The sequence below is a fragment of the Vipera berus genome, assembly GCF_964194415.1.
Source record: "Vipera berus genome assembly, chromosome: 1".
In the NCBI taxonomy this organism is placed as follows: Eukaryota; Metazoa; Chordata; class Lepidosauria; order Squamata; family Viperidae; genus Vipera; species Vipera berus.
This window is the reverse complement of record NC_138202.1, coordinates 94,565,125-94,588,013: the sequence shown is the minus strand read 5'-3', so window position 1 is coordinate 94,588,013 and position 22,889 is coordinate 94,565,125. Positions and strand designations below refer to the sequence as shown.

At 37.0% G+C, this 22,889-nt stretch overlaps 1 protein-coding gene across 1 annotated transcript in view; it reads left to right on the top strand.

Moving 5' to 3' along the window:
* Positions 1–3,915: 3,915 nt before the first annotated feature.
* Positions 3,916–22,889, top strand: part of DCDC1 (doublecortin domain containing 1) — a gene marked incomplete at both ends in the record, with an annotated part of 278,965 nt that continues 259,991 nt past the window's right edge. Inside the window, 4 exons of the mRNA XM_081329080.1 lie at positions 3,916–4,175; positions 5,842–6,001; positions 6,364–6,526; positions 20,458–20,663. Of these exons, the coding sequence (XP_081185206.1) occupies positions 3,916–4,175; positions 5,842–6,001; positions 6,364–6,526; positions 20,458–20,663 (789 nt within the window). The remainder of the gene's footprint in view (positions 4,176–5,841; positions 6,002–6,363; positions 6,527–20,457; positions 20,664–22,889) is intronic.

Here is a 22,889-nt window from a genome sequence, read left to right as displayed (position 1 = left end):
AACGGTTGCGACTAAGAACCTATATTAGGTCTTATCTCGCAGCGATGAGGGAGGCGAGGTGTAATTACTTCTCTGCCCTCATCGTGTCCGCAGACAATCGCCCGGCCGCCCTGTTTAGGGTGACCCGCTCCCTCCTTAATCAGGAGGTGAGGGAGGAACCCTTGCAGGGTCGTGCCGAGGAGTTTGGTCAATATCTGTTGGATAAAATCGCTCGGGTTCGGACCGGTTTGGACTCCAACTGGGCAGAGTCCGACGATCAGGACACGGGCGGTCTTGTCGATGTTATCTGGGAGGAGTTTGATTCTGTGACCCCTGAGGAAGTGGACAGGATTATGGGGAGGTTGAGCTCCACCACATGTTTATTGGACCCGTGCCCTTCTTGGCTGGTCTATGCAGCTCGGGAGGGGACACGAGGCTGGTTCCAGGCGGTTATATCTGCTTCTTTGAGTGAGGGTAATTTCCCCGCCGTCTTGAAGGAGGCGGTGGTGAGACCTCTCCTCAAGAAGCCTGCCCTGGACCCAGCTGTGTTGAATAACTTTCGTCCGGTCTCCAACCTTCGCTTTCTTGCGAAGGTTGTTGAGAGTGTGGTGGCGCATCAGCTCCCCCTGGTTCTGGATGAAGCGGATTATCTAGACCCATCCCAATCAGGTTTCAGGCCCGGGTACAGCACGGAGACGGCATTGGTCGCTCTGGTGAATGATCTCTGGAGGGCCCGGGACAGGGGATATTCCTCTGTCCTAGTCCTATTAGACCTCTCGGCGGCTTTCGATACCATCGACCATGGTATCCTGCTGCGGCGTCTCAGGGGATTTGGAGTGGGAGGCACAGTTCTTCGGTGGTTCTCCTCCTATCTCCTGGGACGCTCGCAGTCGGTATTGGCAGGAGGGCAGAGGTCGACCCCAAGGGCTCTCGTTTGTGGAGTTCCTCAGGGGTCGGTCCTCTCGCCTCTCCTGTTCAACATCTACATGAAACCGCTGGGTGAGATCATTCGTGGTTTTGGAGTTGGGTATCATCAGTACGCCGATGATACCCAGCTTTTCATTTCGACCCCAAACCACCCCAGTGATGCCCTCGACATGATGTCCCGTTGCCTGGAGGCGGTTCGGGTCTGGATGGGGAGGAACAGACTTCAGCTCAACCCTGACAAGACTGAGTGGCTGTGCATTCCGGCATCCCGGGACATTCAAAATATTCCACCTCTTTCTATGGGGGGTGAGTTTTTACCCCCCGTGGATAGGGCTCGCAACTTGGGAGTCCTCCTAGATTCACGGCTTACCCTGGAAGACCATATAGTAGCCGTGACTAGGGGGGCTTTCACCCAGGTTCGCCTGGTGCGCCAGTTGCGGCCCTATCTGGACTGGGATGCCCTGTGTACGGTCACTCATGCGCTCGTGACCTCTCGGCTGGACTACTGCAATGCTCTTTACATGGGGCTTCCCTTGAAGACCACTCGGAGGCTCCAACTGGTACAGAATGTGGCCGCGAGAGTTGTCTTGGGAGTTTCCCGGTACTCCCATGTTACACCTTTGCTCCGTGAGCTGCATTGGTTACCAGTTGTCTTCCGGGTGAGATTCAAGGTTCTGGTAATGGTCTTTAAGTCCCTACATGGCATGGGTCCGGAGTACCTCGGGGACCACCTGCTGCCGGCGTCAACTTCCCTCCACCCTGTGCGTTCCCACAGAGAGGGCCTCCTCAGGGTGCCTCAGGTCAGAGAATGTCGGCTGGCGGCCCCCAGGGGGAGGGCCTTCTCTGTGGGCGCTCCGGCTTTATGGAACCAGCTGCCGGTTGAGCTCCGGACGGCACCGGACCTTCGCTCCTTCCGGCGCGGTCTGAAGACCCATTTATTTGAACAAGCTGGCCTGGCCTGATGGGGGATGTTAGGGTTTTTAATGGGTTTTTATATTGTTACTGTTTTATCTGGGCGATTATTTAATTCTCTTTTAATTTTTGTATTTTCTATTTATATGTGCCCTGTTTGCTGCCCTGAGTCCTTCGGGAGAAGGGCGGTATACAAATTTAATAAATGAAATGAAATGAAATGAATGTTGCAGCATCTCCAGGGTCTTGTGATTTACATTCCAGATGCTTGGCAACTGATTCATATTTATGATGGTCACAGTGTCCCAGGGTCATGTGAAGTGACCAAAACCTGCTGCAACCAACCAGCAGATGGGGGGGAAATAAAAACCAAACACCCCCCCCCACCCCACCCCCACTGCCAATCCTCAACAGAAATGCTCACAACAATGAAAACCTCGGACAGGAAGAAGAGCACCGCCGGGCAGGAAGGCAGGTGTCTTCCTTGGCTGTGTCTTGGGGGGCACTTTTTTCAGTGCCATTGTAACTTCGAACAGTCACTAACTGAACTGTTGTAAGTTGAGGACTATCTGTACTTCATCACTTTTTTCTTTTCTTTTCTTATTTTTTTTGGTCATCAAGTTTTTGACACCTTGCTAGGCAACTGGTGTTACTCGGATTTTGCCATATCCTAAAAGTGGTATAATGGGTGAAAAGATTGAAAAGCCCTGATCTAGTCCATGTTTTTTCGTTTTATGAAAAGGGTTATCATATTGAAAAAAATCCAGGTAAACTATCTGTGGCATTCTTCTAATTTTCTAAGTTAATAATTTCACCAAGCAGGGAGATACATTTAGTCTGGCATGATTTGTTTGTAACAAACCTGTGCTGGCTTCTGGTAACTGAAGCATGTCTCTATAAATATTTACAACTATGCTGCATAATAGGCTGTTTAAGGACTTTACCTATTATTGATATTGTTGAGAGATCTATAATTTCTCAGTCTTTCTTCTCCCTTTTCTCAAGATAGAGATGACAATTGTTCTCTTCCAGTCTTCTGGCACCTCACCAGCCCTCCAGGAGTTCTCAGAGTTTACCAAGAATAAATCTATGACCACCTCCACTAGTTCCTTCCAGTGCCGTGGAATCTAATCCATGTAGTTTTTAGCTTGTTATCCTATCTAGCAGAGAGTAAGATGAGATTTACATCTCTCATCATGCACGCCTGTTTTCATAATTATAATGTCCACATTTTTACCTTTAATTTTCTATGCTTTTAAAAGAGATTGGGCTAGCTTGTGAGAAAGCAATCCGGACAGTTCAATCAGGCCAATCCACAGGTGTGAAAACGCTGTGGGAACAGAGTGATAAGGCACCACTTCCAAGGCTATTAGGTGTCTGCACCATTTCTTCCATGCTCGGAGATAAGGCAGTTGGCTGGAGGTACATTTCATTTTCACCCATTAGAGACACATCAAAGAAGATAGAGCAAGAGACAGAGCAAAAGAAGGGATGAATTGGCGGTTGAAATTAGAGCACCTCAGGAAACTTTGCAATTGTTTCCTCATGCATGGTGATGCCCACTCCAGCGCTGCCCTGACCTTTTCCAGATCCATTTCTGTCCCATTATGAGATATGCAGTATCCTAAATAGTCAATTTTTTCTTTATGGAATTCACACTTTGATAGCTTGGTGTAAAGTCGAGCAGCCCGCAATTTATTCAGTACTGCCCTGACCAGTTTTACATGCTCCTCCCTTGTTTCGGTGAAAATTAAGATGTCATCCAGGTACACGAGAACCCCTTTGTAGAGGTGCTCCTAGAGGACTTCGTTAACTAGCTACATAAAGACTGCTGGCGCTCCCTGCAGTCCAAATGGGAGTACCCTAAATTGGAAGCAGCCCTGTTATCATTTTAAAAACTTGTGTGCATTTGTCTCTTTAATAGTTATAATTTATTAATCTTTAAATTATTCCTCTTCTAGGGGTGAGATGAACTATTTGTGTTAAATATTTCCAAACTAGGGGGTGTGTAACTGAGTTTCCATATTAGCTTTATCCTACTGTGTTATCAAGCTATCTGTTTTTTTACTATCTTTTCTTTCTTCCAGAAAATTAATCATGCCCTTTACAAAGAAAGCTAAAAAAACAGAACAAAAGCAAAGAAAGTCTCTACCTGGCCCTAAGAGTGCTCCCCAATCATTGGTAACATCAAGAAGGTCAGGATTTCAAGATGGTTCCATACATCAAACAAAACCAGTTCAGAAAAATGATAGAAAATCAAAACTAGCCAGCTACAAATCAAATAGTATAAACAATTTCTGCCTTACATTGCCATATAAGAGAAACAGACCTATCTGTGCTCCATCAGGTCAGCTAAGGTAATCAGATTTGTTTCATGTTCCTTTTAACTATGACTGTGCTTGTTCTTATTTTATTCCTTTTCAACAAAGTCGGGTTGATTTAATTGGCAAAATTATAGTTAAAGTGCAATATGTATGCATATTTTTGGCATCTAACAATATCACCTGGTATTTCTAAGCATTTTCAGTTAGTAGTAAGCTACTCTGAATTCACTGTAAGTATTTTCTTGTAAAATGTAGGATTTTTTATTTAGGATATCTATCTTAGTCCTTTGAAAAACTGTTTCAATGTCACAACTATATTGTATAGGAAGGTTTCACATGAGTGAAAAAAAATACATACTCTCTTTTAAATTACTATGTATCAAGTAATTTTGACACCAATAAGAGCCAAATCCGACAATTTCATTGTTCTATAACACATATCTAATGAATGTTATACAACTCTACCTCTATGCAGTCCATACAATTCCCCCCCTCATTGAAATGCATCACATGCAGCCAGATCATTATTTGATAACAGAAAATGGAGTGGGTAGGTTAAGATGGAAGAGCAGAAGGGATAGAAGATACATTGGAAGTACTGGAATATGGGCACCATGTAGTACGGGAATGAACTTTATGTAATGAACATTTCTATGTCAGCTGAATATATTCAACTATATTTATTAGATATTCCCCCTGTGATATTACTGTAAAAATCTGTTTCTCACAAAATGAATAGTAACATTGCTTTGTTATAAAGTGTAACTATACTGATGTGTTGCTGTTACCCTCTGCTCCTAATATAAAAAGAAAAATAATCCATAAAACCCCTTGAAAGCAAATCTAGTTAGCCTTCCACAAACATTAGTTTCAGAGAGAAACTATAGAAGTGTCCTCAGTGTTTACAAGTATCACAAAACCAAAGAGATACTGTTGTTATATCTAAAATTTAAAAGAGTGAGTACTTAAATGTTCTGGCATTGTACAAACTTTAGTTTGCAATCAGCAAATTAATTTAGAGGAGTAAGAAGAATACATTTACTTTCTAAGCTTGCCTAATAGCAAACTTTTATTGATGCCAGATCTATGCAAAAATACTTTTATCTAAGCCTTTTTGCTTGGTTGTTCTTCCAAATAACTTAAAATACCGGTATATGAGTTATATGGTTACTGGGCATTCAGTTGTACTTTTGAATTTCATGTGGCTTAAGAATGCATTCCTATAAACAGTTACATCAGTTACAAATGCTACTGAAGAAAAATTTATTTTCAAATCCATATGGTGGTAATTCGACTAGAACTGTTTAAACAAAGATTTTTAATGAAACATTACAATATTTGAAATGCGGAAATCAAAAATTGTTTCTATTTAAGCAGTAATTATAACAAAAATTAAGACAAAAATCAGTGGAATCCTGACTTCAGATGCTTTTAATAAAGACAGATCCAAAATTGAGAACAGCCATTGTAAAATTGAATTTCACATAAATGAAATGTGAAACTAATGTGAAACAATAGTTCATAATTTTCCATAAGCTTAGAAAAGTACTTGTCACCTTGAACTTTGTCTAAAATGTAAAAGTAACAAGCTAAACAATTATCAAGAAAAACAATATTAACTAAATGTAATTTTTGAATAGATGCATGATATGCTCTAGTTACTTTCTTATTCAATTGAATTGGAATTATTTTGCAACAGATGTCAACAATTTTCTTCCTCAAAACTGTACTTTACCCAGACGGCCTCTGAGATTTCCCAGATTTTTAAACAGAAACCACAGATACTCAGAGTAACTGCTTATAAAAATGGTGCAATAAATATATTTGCCAAAGTTACTGTGCCACTTTCTATTAAATTGGTAAGTATCTCTATTATGTATTTGGATATGCTTCTCAAACTTAAAAAAGATAAGGATTTTATTTATTTTAAAATGAAACAGATCACAGCCGTTAGTGTAAACTCTGTGATTTTTCTTTATATTAAATTTTATATAAAAAAACCCAAGCCACCTAAATAATGTAGAATGTGAAATCTCTCTTCATGGTTCATACAATGGTGACAATAGTAACATTGACAGCTTGCTTGGCAACTGACTCTACATATTGTATAGTTCGGAAGCTAGCAGAAACTCTAGTTTCCAAGTTTTGATTCTTGATCAGTTGCATACCACAGAAATATATTTCTGTTGTTAATTTTTCTTACCTTATTCTGTTCATTTAGCTGTTGGAGGAATGCACTGAAAAGCTGAAGCTGAATATGGCTGCCCGACGAATCTTCTTGGCAGACGGCACTGAAGTACTGAGTGCTACAGACATACCCCATGATGCTGACGTTTATATTTCAACTGGAGAGCCCTTTTCAAATCCATTCAAAAAAATCAAAGGTAAAAAATGCCACAGTCAGTGGATTAAGGGGTGCAATTAAAAACGATTTTCATCCTATCTTTTTGCATGGTTTAACAAAACTAATGTTTACTCATTTACAGCTCAGTAAGAGGATAATGTGCTTAATGAAAGAAAAATCTACTGACAGCCACGTTCATTGCCCTTCATTAGCATTGGTGCTTAATTTAATATAGATTTGAATAGACATTAGGGAGCCTGCAGGAGGTTAAATGGTGAAAATATAATAAATTAAATCAGAGATTATTGAATTTACTATTTAGTTTCACTGACATCTTACAGACACAATTCATTAAGCTTATTACACCAGCAAAAATAATAGTTCAGAGTGTGAGTGCTTTATTAATTTAGTCATTTGACCTTTATTAAGACAAAGCATTAAAATAATTATCAGATGTTTTATGCAGGAATGGGTAATATTTAGCCTAAATTTATATATAAATTTATTTGTGTAGCTACCATTGCGTTTTGAAATTTAAAGCATTTTTAAAAAAATATTTAATATCTGAAGCCATTGTCTCTTGTAATTAATTTTGTAATAGGTTTTTCTGGGGAATTCAACAATAAAATGTAGAATAATATACCATACAATTGCCTCATTCATTGCAAATACTTTTTAATTTGAGCTGTGTTCTGGATTGAATGATCAGAAAATTTCAACCCAAATGCTGTATAATGTTAGAAATTGTTATTAGGTTATAGCACATAGTTGGGATTTAAAATATTAAGGAACAAAACCACTAGCCAAATGAAAACTCCATGTTAAGCTGGAATGAGAAAAGTAACAATTTTAATATCATACCATTAACAAAATAAAAAGAATTATAATGACTCATAATTGAAAATATTGCAGCTGAATTAATTTTTATATGAACAAAATAGAAGGTAAGCCAAATTTTTTAACTGAGGTACAAGTAGTTTTCATTATATGTTTTTCAGGCTTTCTATAATAGATTATGTTTAATATTGATGAAAACATTTATGACATCAACATATAAGTGTTCTAAAATGAATGTTGTATTAAGCATATTATCAAACTCCTTTTTCTTAAAACTTTTATACTGAATGCTGAAAATCTCGAATGGGAAAAAATTCTTGAGTCTGTTTTAAAGAAATTGAGTACCATGTAAGCAGCAAATTATGCTTCAAAATAGGCAGAAAAGCTGCCCCAAAACATCCCTGCAATGCTTAACAAAACCTTGTTAAAAAAAAGTTCGTGTTTATTATGTTTAGAATAACTGAAATATTTAACTTAAATCTACTTGGTGATATCTGTATATCTTTAGTATTTTTGAAGATATTATGTTTGTAATAAGTAGTCCATTGCTCATGAATTATTCATGTAGTGCCATATTATAGATGATGTGACAGTTTTCCTGAATAGAATCCAAATAATCTACTGAATGTGTTTTAATACATTAACTCAATAAGAAGATGCAAATTAAGCAAATATCCTGTCTCATTTAAAAATTCTTGTAATGGATTGTCTTTCTATTTATCATAATAATCAGTATTACCTTTGCATTGCACCTTAAGTTCAGCTGAACCTAATGTTGCCATCCTTTCTATAAATAAGCAGGAGAATAGTAGAATAAATTTTGAACAATGTGCAACTTTTCTAAATATATTATTGGCCACTGAGATTTCCAGATCCAAAGAAGCATTTTGTTCTTTCTTGATCTCTGCTTCATTTGCACTCAACAAAAACTTCTCTGCTTTGTCTGCATCTTTTGGCTGTGTTTCATCATGACATGCACTGCTGTTCCTTTCGCACCAAAATATTGGCACACATTGCTGAAAATTTCACACCAACTCTTGCTGGATCAGCAAGCTTAACCTACCAAAATCTGGTGTACTGGAATACTATTTGACTGATAATCAATCTTTTTGCTGCTCGACAGTTGTTTCTGGGACGCAGAGTAGAGCAGGTGGCAGATGTGCCTTGTCTTTTGAGAAAAGAAGGAGTAGGTGAGGTTGGGCACAGCACAGTATATTAAGGGTCCATTAAGAGGCCTCTGTGAGAATAAGTATTACTCTAAAAAAGTCACTGATAAACATTGAAGAGGCACCAAAATCATCCCCTAGGTTTTCCAGGCTGATTTGTTCATTTAATAGGATTGTGCATTCACCACAATGCATTGGAAAGCTTTCTATAAATGTTGTCAATAGTGTCATAAACACACACACACATACAAACTTATATAATTTTAACAAGACTATTACTCTAGTATTCATTCTGAAGAATGTACATTGAATTTTAACTGACTATTATACCAATATTGCAAAATATGTATAATTTGGCTATCATTAATATATAGACAAGTGTATTCTTCATAACAACTTTATTATATTCTCTGTGTTACTTTTTCTAGCATTTGTGTCAGGAAGGAAAACCTCTTTGGGGAAAAAATACATCATCATGTATTTTACAAAGGTTCATGAACACTCAAAAGCAGTTTTTATATAAGGAAATGTTGAAAATATTATTCAAATGAGATATAAGTACAGTAGTTGAAAAATGCAGCTTACAGTTTCTATTGAAATATAAAACTCTTTTCTATTAATTGTCAATAGAAAATATATGTTTACATAATATAAAAGCATAAATATTACTTTACTATGCTTTTCAATATTGGTCAAGAAAGATGGTTCGTTACATTAATTCTGTTGCGATATTTCACTGGTGTGGTTGTAATAAAGTCTGAGTAAGCAGAAACAGAAATATGCATGTTTTTTAGCTGGAAATGAATTTTTTTTAAAGTAAAGGCTTGTGACTAATGAAATAATCATGTATGCATCGTAAGAATGTTCACTATGCAGAAAATTTTATCCAAGCCTATGCACAAATATATAACATCTATCTGAAATACACAATTCTTTATAAGGAACATGCACTACACTGGATAGAAGTTCTTGCATTATGTCTTCTATGCTATCAACTTCTTTAATTAACTTCATTCTTTTGTTTACTTTTGAGTCGTATTAACCTGTGCCCAAGGCTTTGATCTCTCTTCTATTTCTTCAGATGACTTTGTTATATAATTAAAAAAACTGTGAATGCTAAAAATAAATTGCCATCCACTCTCTCCCAATAATTGGTAAAGCTTTTCACTTTTGCTTGATGAGAGAGGGACTGCATTAAGATGCTGACTGCATCTTAATGTCTTAATCATGATTTGAAACTGTACGTTTTTCATGGTTCTGGAAAATAAATTTCAGAGGACTATTGCCCAGCTCATAGAAATAGCCTGCTCTGAACAAACTGGTTTATCATGGCTTATCATGAGCATATATAACAAAGACTATGCAACTCTCAGCTGCTTTAACTAGTTCCTCCTTCTACAGTCATTTTGTATTTTTTTCTGCATTTCGGTAGGTTGTATCTTATCTTGTGCAGTGTGGAAATCAGCCTTGGTCAGCTTAATCAGAATATATCCCCAGCAGAAAAGCTTTCCTGCTTTTTGCAGCATAAGCATCTCTCTTGTTTTTGTCTGACTTCCTCCTGAAAGTAGCAAAGGGAACTTGTTTATCCTGGATTATAAGGGATGGGACATTTTTATTCAGGTCTCTGTGAGATGATGTTTGTCTCACTGCAAATAAAATTGTGGAGCTACATAATTGTTAAGTAGCTTCAAACATCATGGTTATATCCTGTATTATAGGAAACCCTGTTTAGTATTAGTCACAATTACAATTGATACAAATATTTCCTTAAACAAGGAGGAGGGAACATCGTTCTGAAGGTAATTCTCTGCTTGAAGGGAAGCTATATTCTTGAAATTAATGGAATTCAGAATTTATGCTTACTATTGTCCCAATCCAATGAATGGCAATAAATGCTCATCTCATTCATGTTGGTGAGAACGTAGGAAGCTTACCCTGGTCCTGAATTTTTCAGAGGCTGATTGAAAAATGAACACCTAATAGCAAATGACGTTTTGATTAAAATATGTTTTAAAAGATTTAAAATTATATCATATAATTATAATAGTTTATACACCTTTGAAAATAAAAGGTGTTCTTCTGGTTCCTTATTGTATGTGTGAATTTTAAATTATGCAAGACATTCAATAATATTTACTTCTTCAACTATTTTCCATTTTCTACCCATTTCCCCGCTGGCACCATCTAGTAGTTAACAAGCAAGATACTGGCAATATGAGTCTTTTTTCCATGGTCATAATTTTTCCCCAGAAGTTTTGAGCCTTCTTTTAAAGAACCTCTAATATTGTTCCATATCATTGGATAAAAATATTACAATAGAATGTAAACATCCGTGATTTTTTTCCACCTGAATAGATTTCATGCCTACTTTCCATGGATTTGAATCTCAGATTAGGATTTCCCAAAGAATTATTCCATGTCAAACTTGGTTTTAAGTCAGCCAGTACAATTATATATTTTAAAATACAATTTAAACATTGCTGAACTAAATGGCTATCATATTTTTTATTCTAGCAACAGTTTCGATGGGAAAAAGTGTTTCAAATTATGGCTGTTATTCTATTTTGAAATTGACTCCTGGCTCACAGTTGGCCCACCGTGTTTACCTCAATTTGAAGGAAATGTATGACAAGTTGCTATTAGAATTTTCTCCTCAACAACAAAAAATGGGGTTGTATAAATTCTGTCATACTACTGCAATTGCTCTTCTCTTTTTCATTGTTCTTTTATATGTTTTGTCACTTACTTATCTGCACATCAGTCAAAGCTTTCTGGCAATTAAGCTTTCAGATTTACTTATTAATCTAATTTCCTTCTAGATCTTTTGCTAAATAGCATTGTTGCTTCATTTTTCACTGTTATGGTATAAAATTTGAAACTGTTTTTTAGGATTTCAAAAGTAAGTGTTCAACATGAAATTTTCTAGATTTTCTGTTTCCAATACTTTCATTCTCACAACACTGCAAAAATGCACTTTAAAAAAAATGCTTACAATTAACTGATAACATTTACTTAATAATGTTCCCTCAGCATTAATAAAGGAGACACATTATTTCATATTATCAGTTTTATTTTACAAACCTTAAATTTTGAAGAAAAATCCCCTAATTTCTTAGTAAATAGCTGAACCAAGGCTGAATTTCTAAATATTCAAGAATATTGCATAGAAATGTCATAGGCCATTATCTTCTTCAGTTTTAACATTTTGATTTCAGTTCAGTTGCTAGTCATACTAAAAAACATATTTTCAATATGTTAGCTACTTTTTGACTGTTGGTTTCTATTGTACAGTGACTGTCATTAACTGTCTCTCAGCTTTTCATTTTGACCCCAAACCACCCCAGTGATGCCCTCGACGTGATGTCCCGTTGCCTGGAGGCGGTTCGGGTCTGGACGGGGTGGAACAGACTTCAACTCAACCCCGACAAGACTGAGTGGCTTTGCATACCTGCATCCCGGGTTATTCAGGATATTCCATCTCTCTCTATGGGGGGTGAACTATTACCCCCCGTAGATAGGGCTCGCAACTTGGGAGTCCTCCTAGATTCACGGCTCACTCTGGAAGACCACATAGTGGCTGTGACTAGGGGGGGCCTTCGCCCAGGTTCGCCTGGTGCGCCAGTTGCGGCCCTATCTAGACTGGGATGACTTATGCACGGTCACTCACGCGCTCGTGACCTCTCGTCTAGACTACTGCAACGCCCTCTACATGGGGCTGCCCTTGAGGACCACTCAGAGGCTCCAACTGGTACAGAATGCAGCCGCGAGAGTTGTGTTGGGAGTCTCCCGATACTCCCATGTCACACCTCTGCTCCGTGAGCTGCATTGGTTGCCAGTTGTCTTCTGGGTGAGATTCAAGGTACTACTAATGGTATTTAAGGCCCTACATGGCATGGGTCCGGAGTACCTTAGGGAACACCTGCGGCCGGCATCAACTTCCCTTCACCCTGTGCGTTCCTACAGAGAGGGCCTCCTCAGGGTGCCACCTATCAGAGAATGTCAATTGGTGGCCCCCAGGGGGAGATCCTTCTCTGTGGGCGCCCCGGAGCTATGGAATCAGTTACCAGTTGAGCTCCGGATGGCGCCTGATCTTCGCTCCTTCCATTGCGATCTAAAGACATTCTTATTTGAACAAGCCGGCCTGGCCTGATGGGGGATGGGCGGGGTTTTTATTGTTATTTTAATATTTGTATGTACTGTTTTTAGTGGGCATATATTTAATCCTTTTTAACTTTTGTAACTCTGTATTTTTTATGCTTGCCCTGTTCACCGCCCTGAGTCCTTCGGGAGAAGGGCGGTATATAAATAAAATAATAATAATAATAATAATAATAATAATAATAATAATAATTATTATTATTATTATTATTATTATTATTATTATTATTATTATTATTATTATTATTATTATTATTATTATTATTATTATTATTATTATTATTATTATTCCTGTGTAGCCATTTTAACTGAGGGCTTGTTCAGATATCTATATATTGAGCCCCCTAATTTTTTTTGGGAAAAATGGCAGGTACTGGATTCCAGTATATATATATATATGTAAATTTTTTAAATAGTTAACAAGCATTTGTCATATATATATATATATATAAAATTTAAAATTTACACAAATATGAGCTGTCACCGGTGTGACTACTACCTGTCGATGGCCTTCAGGTTAGGCTGACACAGGAAATAAAGATTTGTCCCATGTTTGGAGCCTAGCAAGGTAATCTAAAAATAGTTAACAAGCATTTGACATATATATATATATATATATATATATATATATATATATATATATATATATATATATATATATATATATATATATATATATATATATATATATATATATATGTGTGTGTGTGTGTGTGTGTGTGTGTGTGTGTGTGTGTGTGTGTGTGTGTGTATAAAGTTAAAGGTTTCCCCGCACATGCGTTCTAGCCGACCTTCTGATCGACAAGCTCAGCGTCCTAACCCACTGAGCCACCATGTCCCTTATATGTGTATGTGTATATATATATATATTTCAAATAATTACCTGGAAATTTTGTTTGTGTGTTTGTGTGTGTATGTATGTGTTCAGAAATTTTACATTTGCAGAGAAAAATAAAGACTGAAAGGAAGTGAATAGGCAAGAGACAAATGGCTGCTTTAGAAAATTAATGGTTGCTGAGGAGAAGTTACTACTTTAAGAAAATTTGACCATTATTGTAATATCTGGTTATGATTTCTCCATATTTTCATTTCTGTCCTGTTCTGTTAGTCTTTCCCTTGCATCATCTCCTTCCAGTTTTCTTTCCTGCCTTTATTTTCCTTTCTTTCTAGTGCAACTACCTCTTCTCATTCTTTTCCCTGGCCCTTCTTATTAGTTCTTTCTGATTATTGGAGAATGAATGCATGTTTAACTGCTTGCTTTTAGTTGGTATCTGCAGATGGGAACAAATCATTTTATACTTTAGTAATTAATTTTGATTTAATTTCAGCTTGTTGTTCTTAATACTGCCTGTCACTGCATTCAGGTACTCATTCAGGAATTCGGCTCTTATCTTTGACAATTTAGGGAAAAGACATAACACTAAAGATACTGTTATATCTTCAGTTTTTTAGGCATTAAGCGAGATGAAGTGTTGAAACAGCAAACAAGTTTATTAACTCAGAACAGAAGCAGGCCTAATGGCTGCTGCACAGCTATTTATACGGTTAGCCTCTAGGTGGCGACCAATAGGTTTAAAGCAGGGGTGTCAAACTGCTGGCCCGCGGGCCGGACGCGTCACCACGAAACCGCACCCACCCCATTGCCGGCAATGGGAAAAAAGCTCCGATACGTCGTGCGACGTCATGTGACGTCACGAGTTTGACATGCCTGGTTTAAAGTAACAGTTTCCCACCCCAAACCTAATTATCAGCCCTGAGACAGCAAGTCTGACTTTCAGTAATAACAACTGTTACATAACAGAGAAATCTAGGTCAGACATTACGCAAGTGATTTAAAACAGTTATGGTCAATACATTACAGATACTTTGTCTAATGTTTGAATCTAACAAGGTGAAGAGACTTCAAGGCCACCAATTGCTACATAAAGTATGAAATGATTGGGGAGAAACCTCTCAAATTTAAAGCAATGTGGAGGCATAAAATCTCTATGTATTTAGACTTTAGTGGTCAGTCAACAATTGTGTTTAATGCTTTACTCTTGTCTGCAGCAGGTTTCATTACCCAAACTAGGTAACATCATCACTGGCACTGAAGATGTTATCTTGTTTGGGTGATGAAACCTGCAAGAAAATTACCCGGCTCAGAGAGCACCATGGACCCCTCATTTCAACCCTGAGCTACAAATATTCTCCTTTATTGATACTGGTTATGGTATGTAGTTTGAGAATCTTATAGTTACTAAAGTGTTAGACTGGATAGAGTCAGTCAAATTCCAAGTTCAGATGACTTTGCTGATTGACTATGGGTCAATCATTCCCTCTCAATCCAGTCTATCTTCTAGCGTTGTTTTTTGGGATAAAATTCAAGGAAGTCCCAATATAAACTGTACTGAGCTGTGAGAGAAAAGCAGAATAAAAATGTAATAAATGAATCCACTTTAAGTAATATCTCAGTATAAAAACCTTATTATAATAGATTTATTTTCAAGTACTGCTTAAACTCAGAATGGAAGATCTATCTAGCAAAGTGAAATGTTTGGGACATTCAGATGCAATATAGCAATTTTACTTTATTGTATATTATCTCTTCTCAGGATGCAGTAGAAATATGTTGAGTACATTTTTCCTTGTATAGTTTTATTTAATGAACATTTTAAGGAGTCCAACATACTAGAAGGACATGTTTGGAGATAAATCAACTTATCAAATTTGTGATAAATATACACATTTTTTCAGACTTTAATTTTTTTCTTTTAGATTTTCTTTAATTTTCTATGGCATTTAACTTACCAAGTTCATTAATCTATTGTTTTATTTTCCCCAACCTGTTTATAGATGGTATTTATAAAATTGTTTTTTAAAGTTAAAACTTGGTGCTTGAATTACATACTGATAACCAGTGCAGCTCACACAAGAGTTGTATTATGTGTGCCATATATTTGGCACTATTTGCTACTCACACAGTTGCATTCTACACCAGTTAGAGTGTTTGAATGGTTTTCAGGGGCAGCCCCATGTAGAGGATATTACAGTAGTCTAAGCTGGAGGTTACAAAAGCATGAGTTACTAGGAGCAGGACCTCCCAGTTCAGGTATGTGTGCAACTGGCATACCACCCAAAGGTGTGCAAAGGCCCTCCTAGCCATGGCTACCACCTTCTCTTTGAATAGGAGCTGCAAGTCCAGAAAGACACCCAGATTGTGCATTGGGTCTGTCTGGAGTAGTGCAACTCTATCCAGAACCATAGATGGAAGAACATTGCCTCTGCAGGGGGTGGATGGGTTGGAATACCCATAGCCATTCTGTCTTGCTAGAATTGAATCCAGTCCCTAACAGCCTACAGACATTAGGATAGGACATCCTCAGCATCATTAATGGGACATGTAGAGATATAAATCTGGGTATTGTCTGCATATTATTCATTGTCTGCATCTCACCTCAAACCAATGGATCACCTCACCCCACAGCCTTATGTAAATGTTAAAAAGAAAGGGAGAAAGAACACTATCCTGACACACCCCACAAAGTAGGGGCTGCAGGCTAGATCTCTCTCTAGCAGCATTGATTGGAACCAGCCCCAGAGAAAGAACTGCCACCCATCCCCTATTCCTGGAGCTGGCCTAGAAGGATACCATGAACCATGAAGTGGTATTGAATTCTGCTGAGAGATCAAGAAGAGCCAGGATGGATGCACTACCCCCATCCCACTCCTACTAGAGGTCATCCATTAACACAATCAATGCTATCGCAGTCCCAAATCCTGGTCTGAACCCTGACTGAAAGGGGTCTAGATAATCTCTGTCCAGGTCAAGCAATGGTCCTTTGAGGAGTGGGCACATCACCGTCTCTTTAAGAGCTGGTGGGACCACTCCCTCTCTCAAAGAGGAGTTACCTATTGCCTGCATCCACCTATGCGTTCCCTCTTATGCCTAAATAATGCACTTACTCTATGTATACTACTGTTTGTGCTAATGGTTTGGGTCCGGGATATCTGAGGGAACACCTGCTGCCGGCATCAAGCTCCCTTCGTCCTGTGCACTCCCACAGGGAGGGTCTTCTCAGGGTACCGCCGGTAAAAGATTGCCAGCAGACAATACCCAGGGGGAGGGCCTTCTCTGTGGGTGCGCCTGCCCTTTGGAATCAGCTGCCTATAGAGCTTAGGACTGCCCCTGACCTTTGCTCATTCCACCGGGACCTGAAGACCTGGCTCTTTGAGCTCTCTGGCCTGGTCTGAGCATATTAATTGGGATTTAACTGTTTTTTAACTGGGGTTTTATTGCAAGGTCTATATAATCTTTTTAATTGATTTTAAGTTTGGAAATTGTTGTATTGGTTTTTTTTTAAAAAAAAACCTTGTGAACCACCCTGAGTCCTACGGGAGAAGGGTGGTATATAAATTGAATGAATGAATAAATAAATAAATAAATAAATAAATAAATAAATAAATAAATAAATAAATAAATAAATAAATAAATGTATTTTTGACAGCACTTTATAATAGGCTATGCTAGAAAACGGACTGGAATGATATACGTCATTGATGTAAGCTATTACATTAAGGATCCAGAAAGGCTATTTTAATTTCCCTCCCTCCTATACTCCAGAAATTAGGAAAGAAATGACAAAAAAATTACTAAATATTGTGAAAGTGTTGAAAAAAGGTAAGGCTGAAAGTATAGATCAGGGGTGTCAAACTGCTGGCCCGTGGGCCGGACACATCATCCAGAAGCCCCGCCCACCCCATTGCCAGCAATGGCAAAACCGTCCCGATACGTTGCATGATGTCACGTGACGGCACGATTTTGACGTGTCTGGTATAGATGATGTAACAATTATATATGTAACTGATAGACTGGCTAAAATATTGGATGCCATTTTCTTTATGGAGTTTCTGTGTAATTTCTTTAATATGTGTATGAAGACAGCATCTGTGCCTTACAGTTGGAAGAACTCTATTATTGTTCCTCCTCCTCCCCAAAAAAAGGAAAGATAAAGAAAATGAATGCAAAAATTACTGAGGTTAAATTTATTGAATATGCTGGAAATACGTTTGGCAGAATTCTGATTGAAAGAATAAAAAAGTTGACAGTGAACAAAATCTGGAAAGTGCAGTATGGCATCACATTAAGGAAAGAATGTACAGACCTTTCTGTTCTTTAATAATTATTAAGAAATGTATGAATATGATAGTGTACTGCATATTGGTTGATTTAGAAAAAATAGTGTTTGATAAACTGAATAGATTTGAATTCAAATTGATTCAGCAATTAGCCTTCGTATGAAGATGTGTTATCTCCCCTTGTTTAATATATCTTTGCTTAAGTGCATAAGGAATTCTTGTAGTGATGTTAGAAGTGTGCTGGCTGAATGCACATGTAGTTTTTACATGAAGACATTGATTTCATTTATAAGTTCCAAATAACTCTTACAACTAAAAAAAATAGCATACAAAAAAACTGATATAAGTGACTGGAAGTGTAAAATATCAAGATAAAATTAAAACAAGTTAGACCAAAGAAACCAAACAAAACAAAGCAAAGGTGGCTTCACATTTATCCTGCCCCCAAGGCCTGGGAGAACAACCAAGTTTTTAGTGATTTCCTAAGCAAACACAAAGGATTATGCTAGCTTCATTTGTTAGCTGTGATTTCCTTTTTTAACATGCACTTTATAATGTTATTAAACTTATCAAATTACAAAATGAAAATGAAAATAGTGGGAAAATGAGGAAGGAAAATGGGGACAGAAAAAAGTGTAGGGGAAAGGAGAAAAAATCCCACTTGTCATAAACTGAGGATTACCAAATCAATAATTAAATAATTTGTACTACCTTAAACTATGTACTATGTATATGTATTACCTTAAACTACAGGTAACATGATAGCAGTGTTCCAATATTTGAGGGGTTGCCATAAAGAAGAGGGAGTCGATCTATTCTGCAAAGCACCTGCAGGCAGGACAAGAAGCAATGGATGAAAACTAAGCAAAGAGAGAAGCAATCTACAACTAAAAAAAAAATCTCGACAGTTAGAACAATCAATCAGTGGAACAACCTGCCTCCAGAAGTTGTGAATGCTCCAACACTGGAAGTTTTTAAGAAGAGATTAGACTACCATTTGTTTTAAATGATATAGGGTTTCCTGCCTGAACAGGGGGTTGATCTAGAAGATCTCCAAGGTCCCTTCCAACTCCGTTATTCTGTTATGCTTTAGTAATGGTTTACAGTTTAACATTTTAGCTATAAATAACTGTGTAAACTTAAAGTAGTTTGAAAAGCAACTTCTGTATTTGTGTATATAAGAGAGAAGAGTACACTGGATTTTAGTAGCAAATGTAATGGAGAAAATGGGATGCTCAAGTTAACTTTTCTAAGACCTCCATAACTTTTCTGGTTTGTATAAATCTCTGTTGTAACATGTATTATTTTAAAAAGTAAAAGTGATCTGTATTTCTCAGGATAAATAAAGTTTTTATACTTTAGACTATTTACTAAAGTTTGTAATTTACAAACAGAAATTTCCTAAAATATTGTATCTAAAATTAATCTCCAATTTTGTAATGGAAAAATCATCATATTTACTATGCTTTTGGCTATCTTGTAGGAACTGGGAGTTGCCATTAGTACTTAAATAGAATAAAATACTATTAAGATGTTATATAGTTTTGAGTACTTTTCTTCTTGCTTCTAATGCGGCTAAGTTTTTTTTGTCTTGATATTGTCTTGATATTCTTTTGTAACTAGTAGACATGTTACAAAAGTAAAATAGATTTTTCTCCTTCTCTTCAACCTGATAATTCAAAAGTATTCATGATTTTGAGACATTCTGGATGGATCTACTAAAGGATTACTCTGGGTAGAAAGGCAGTAGATAAACTATATAAGGAAATTATAAACAGAGATTTTTAATCAGTGTTCCCACTTTGTCTAGAAATGTCTCTTAGGTTTTTCCTTGGTTGTTGTTAGTTGCAAAGTCGTGTCCGACCCATCATGACCCCATGGACAATTGTTCCTCCAGGCCTTCATGACCTCTACCATCTTCTGGAGTCCATTTAGGCTCATGCCTACTGCTTCAGTGACTCCATCCAGCCACCTAATTCTCTGTCGTCCCTTTCTTCTATTGCCCTCAATCTTTCCCAGCATTAGGCTCTTCTCCAGTGATTCCTTTAAAATAGTGTGTGTGTGTGTGTGTGTGTATAAAAATTAAAATTAAAACATACAAACATTTCTATCTTCCTAACCTTGCAAAAATGGATTGATACGCAAGATAGCAGAGAAAAATTATCAAGTATATACCCTCTTGAATTTGAGTTTCTCTGCTAAGATATTATGCATGGGGTCATTATTTTAGAAGAATTAGGAAGCCAGCTGTTAAAATGGATCGTTTGTATGAGACTTTTACGAGCATTATAAATCCAGGCAAATGTAGGTCAAGGCTCAGAAACAAGTATTTTTCATTTTATGAAGCAAAGGTGAAGAAAAGTGTTTTGCAGACGAGAAGTAAAATGTTGCTTTCTGATCAGCTACAGAGGCATGCTAAGGTGAATTTTAATTATGACTAAATTGTGGTATTACTCTTTCATACCCTGAACATCTGTTCCCTTCAGGAATGATGATTTATGCAGGCTATCAATAGAGACAGCTTGCTATAGCTTATGTCACGGTTTGCAGAAAGATGGGGTCGTATTTCCAAAAATATCAGCTTTTATGTGGGTAGCAGCCAGTGTGTTATTAAGGTAATAGGCAAAAGGGAGCATGATACCTTCGCTTTTAATTCTGAAACTAAATATTTACTTTACTTCTTTTCCTCCAGACCATCTGTTGTTAATGAAGAATGCAACTTGGACACTGAATGGTCTCATTTTTCCTCGAGATGTCAAGAGAAGAAAAGCTGACCCCGTACTTTCCGAACGTATGAAGAAACTTATAGAAAAACCTATGATCAGACTTTTGGTGTTTAAGAACTGCATGGGACAGGATGGTTATGAAATAGCAGCATCTCCAAACCAAACCGAAAAGGTATATTGAGATGTGGCATGTATACGAAGAGCGTTTTCACTTTTGTTTTATTATTTGTAATTGATCTATTTAGATGTGTGATTAGAGTAGACACAATTCAGTAGTGGAGGTTATGACAAAATTGCAGGTACACCTCCCATAGATATTTGAATAGATTCCATTATGCATTGTCATGTTTTGTTTGGATGCTTTAAAAGGTAAAGGTTCCCCCGCACGTGTATGCTAGTTGTTTCCAACTCTAGGGGCCGGTGGTCATAATAATAATAATAATAATAATAATTAATAATAATAATAATAATAATAATAATAATAAGTTGGAAGGGACCTTGGAGGTCATCTAGTCCAACCCCCTGCTCAGGCAGGAAACCTTATACTATTTCAGGCAAATGGCTGTCCAGTCTCTTCTTAAAAACCTCCAGTGTTGGAGCATTCACCACCTTTGGAGGCAGGTTGTTCCACTGGTTAATTGTTCTAATTAATTAATTAATTTGTTCCACTGGTTAATTGTTCTAATTAATTAATTAATTAATTGTTCATCTCCATTTCAAAGCTGAAGAGCCAGCGTTTGTCCGAGGACGTCTCCGTGGTCATGTGGACGGCATGACTAGACGCCAAAGGCGCACGGAACGCTGTTACCTTCCCACTGTAGTGGTCCCTATTTTTCTACTTGCATTTTTACGTGCTTTTGAACTGCTAGGTTGGCAGAAGCTGGGACGAGTAACAGGCGCTCACTCTGCTATGCGGCACTCGGGATTCGACCCGCCAAACTGCAGGCCTTCTGATCGACAAGCTCAGCAATCTTTTGGATTTAGATTTGGGTTAGAGACTCAGGTTGATGCAATTCCATTAACATTTGTATGTGCAAAACCAGAATTGATCTACTGAGTTTTTTGTTAGCATTTAAGTTCGCTTTATAATTCATGTTTAAATTCTGGAAGAAAAAAAAGAAGAAAACAAATATGAAGAAGATGAACATTACAGGATTGGACAGGAAAAGAAAGGGACATAGATGGTTAATAAATGGTGTTTGGAGCAAGTAAATGAAAAATGTGTGATGCCTGGCTACTTCTTTCCTTCAGATAGGTCTAATTCGTCTATTCCCAGCTTTCACTTAAACATATCTATTTTATAGAAAAAGGTCTCTTCTTGCTTCAAAGTGTTTTCAATTAATGAATGAATAAACATAGCAATAATTAACATACTGGAGATGGTGACATTTGCACCTTTGTTTCATGTTGAGAAGTGTTTGCTATAATTTCATATAAAATATCAAATTTATTGAAATTATAATTCAGAATTTTAGAATTTGAGGTAGTTAGGATTGGGTAATAATGTCTGTATTTTGCAACCCCTAAAAAGGTAAAAGTAAAAGGGATGGGTTAAGACATTTCTATCTATTTTATTTAAAAAAACTGATCAGTTCTAAAATATTTAAAAAATGCTGTTTCCAAAACATGCAGATGATAGCTATTTTTATTATATACCTGCTTAAAATAGCAGTCCCACAAAACAGTGCAGTATTATCTCCATTCAGGGCCAAAGGGTGGGAGTTACAGTAATTATGATGCCATATATACTCATGAATAAACTTATCCACGGATAAGCCAACTCTTGAATTTTTAATCAAAATACATGTAAAATATGTCACCTGCAGCTAAGGTGATCCACCAAATGTTTGTATGTTTTAATTTTCACAATTGTCTCATCCATGGATAATCCACAGATTATCCATTTTTCATGGTATCTTGTTAAACATTCAAACGTCATTTTACCTACTAATGACTTATGTCTGAGTATATATAGGATATATGGGTAGTTTAAAAAGTATTAACATATATACAGATAAGCCCATCCATGGATAAGCCAAACCCATTTTTTTCAATTCATTTTGGCACTTAAAATTTTCAGTTTATTTGCGAGTATATATGGTACTTCCAGTATAGTGATCCTACTTCATGTTATGTTTCATATTCCTTTAACTGTATTTGGATTGACAAAATGCATCACTGTTTTTCTTAAACCAGTACTGTACTAAACAATATTTTAGAACTGATGCACTGGAAGTTTTGTTATCAGAACAACCAGAAATTGTAGATCTGTTCTTTTATGCTATGGGTCTTTAAACAATTATTTAATTGATTGTAAAATGAGATGTGAAATTCCAATATCAAAAATAAATATCTCATTCCAAGAACATATGTACATTCTATAGTTCAAATACACTGC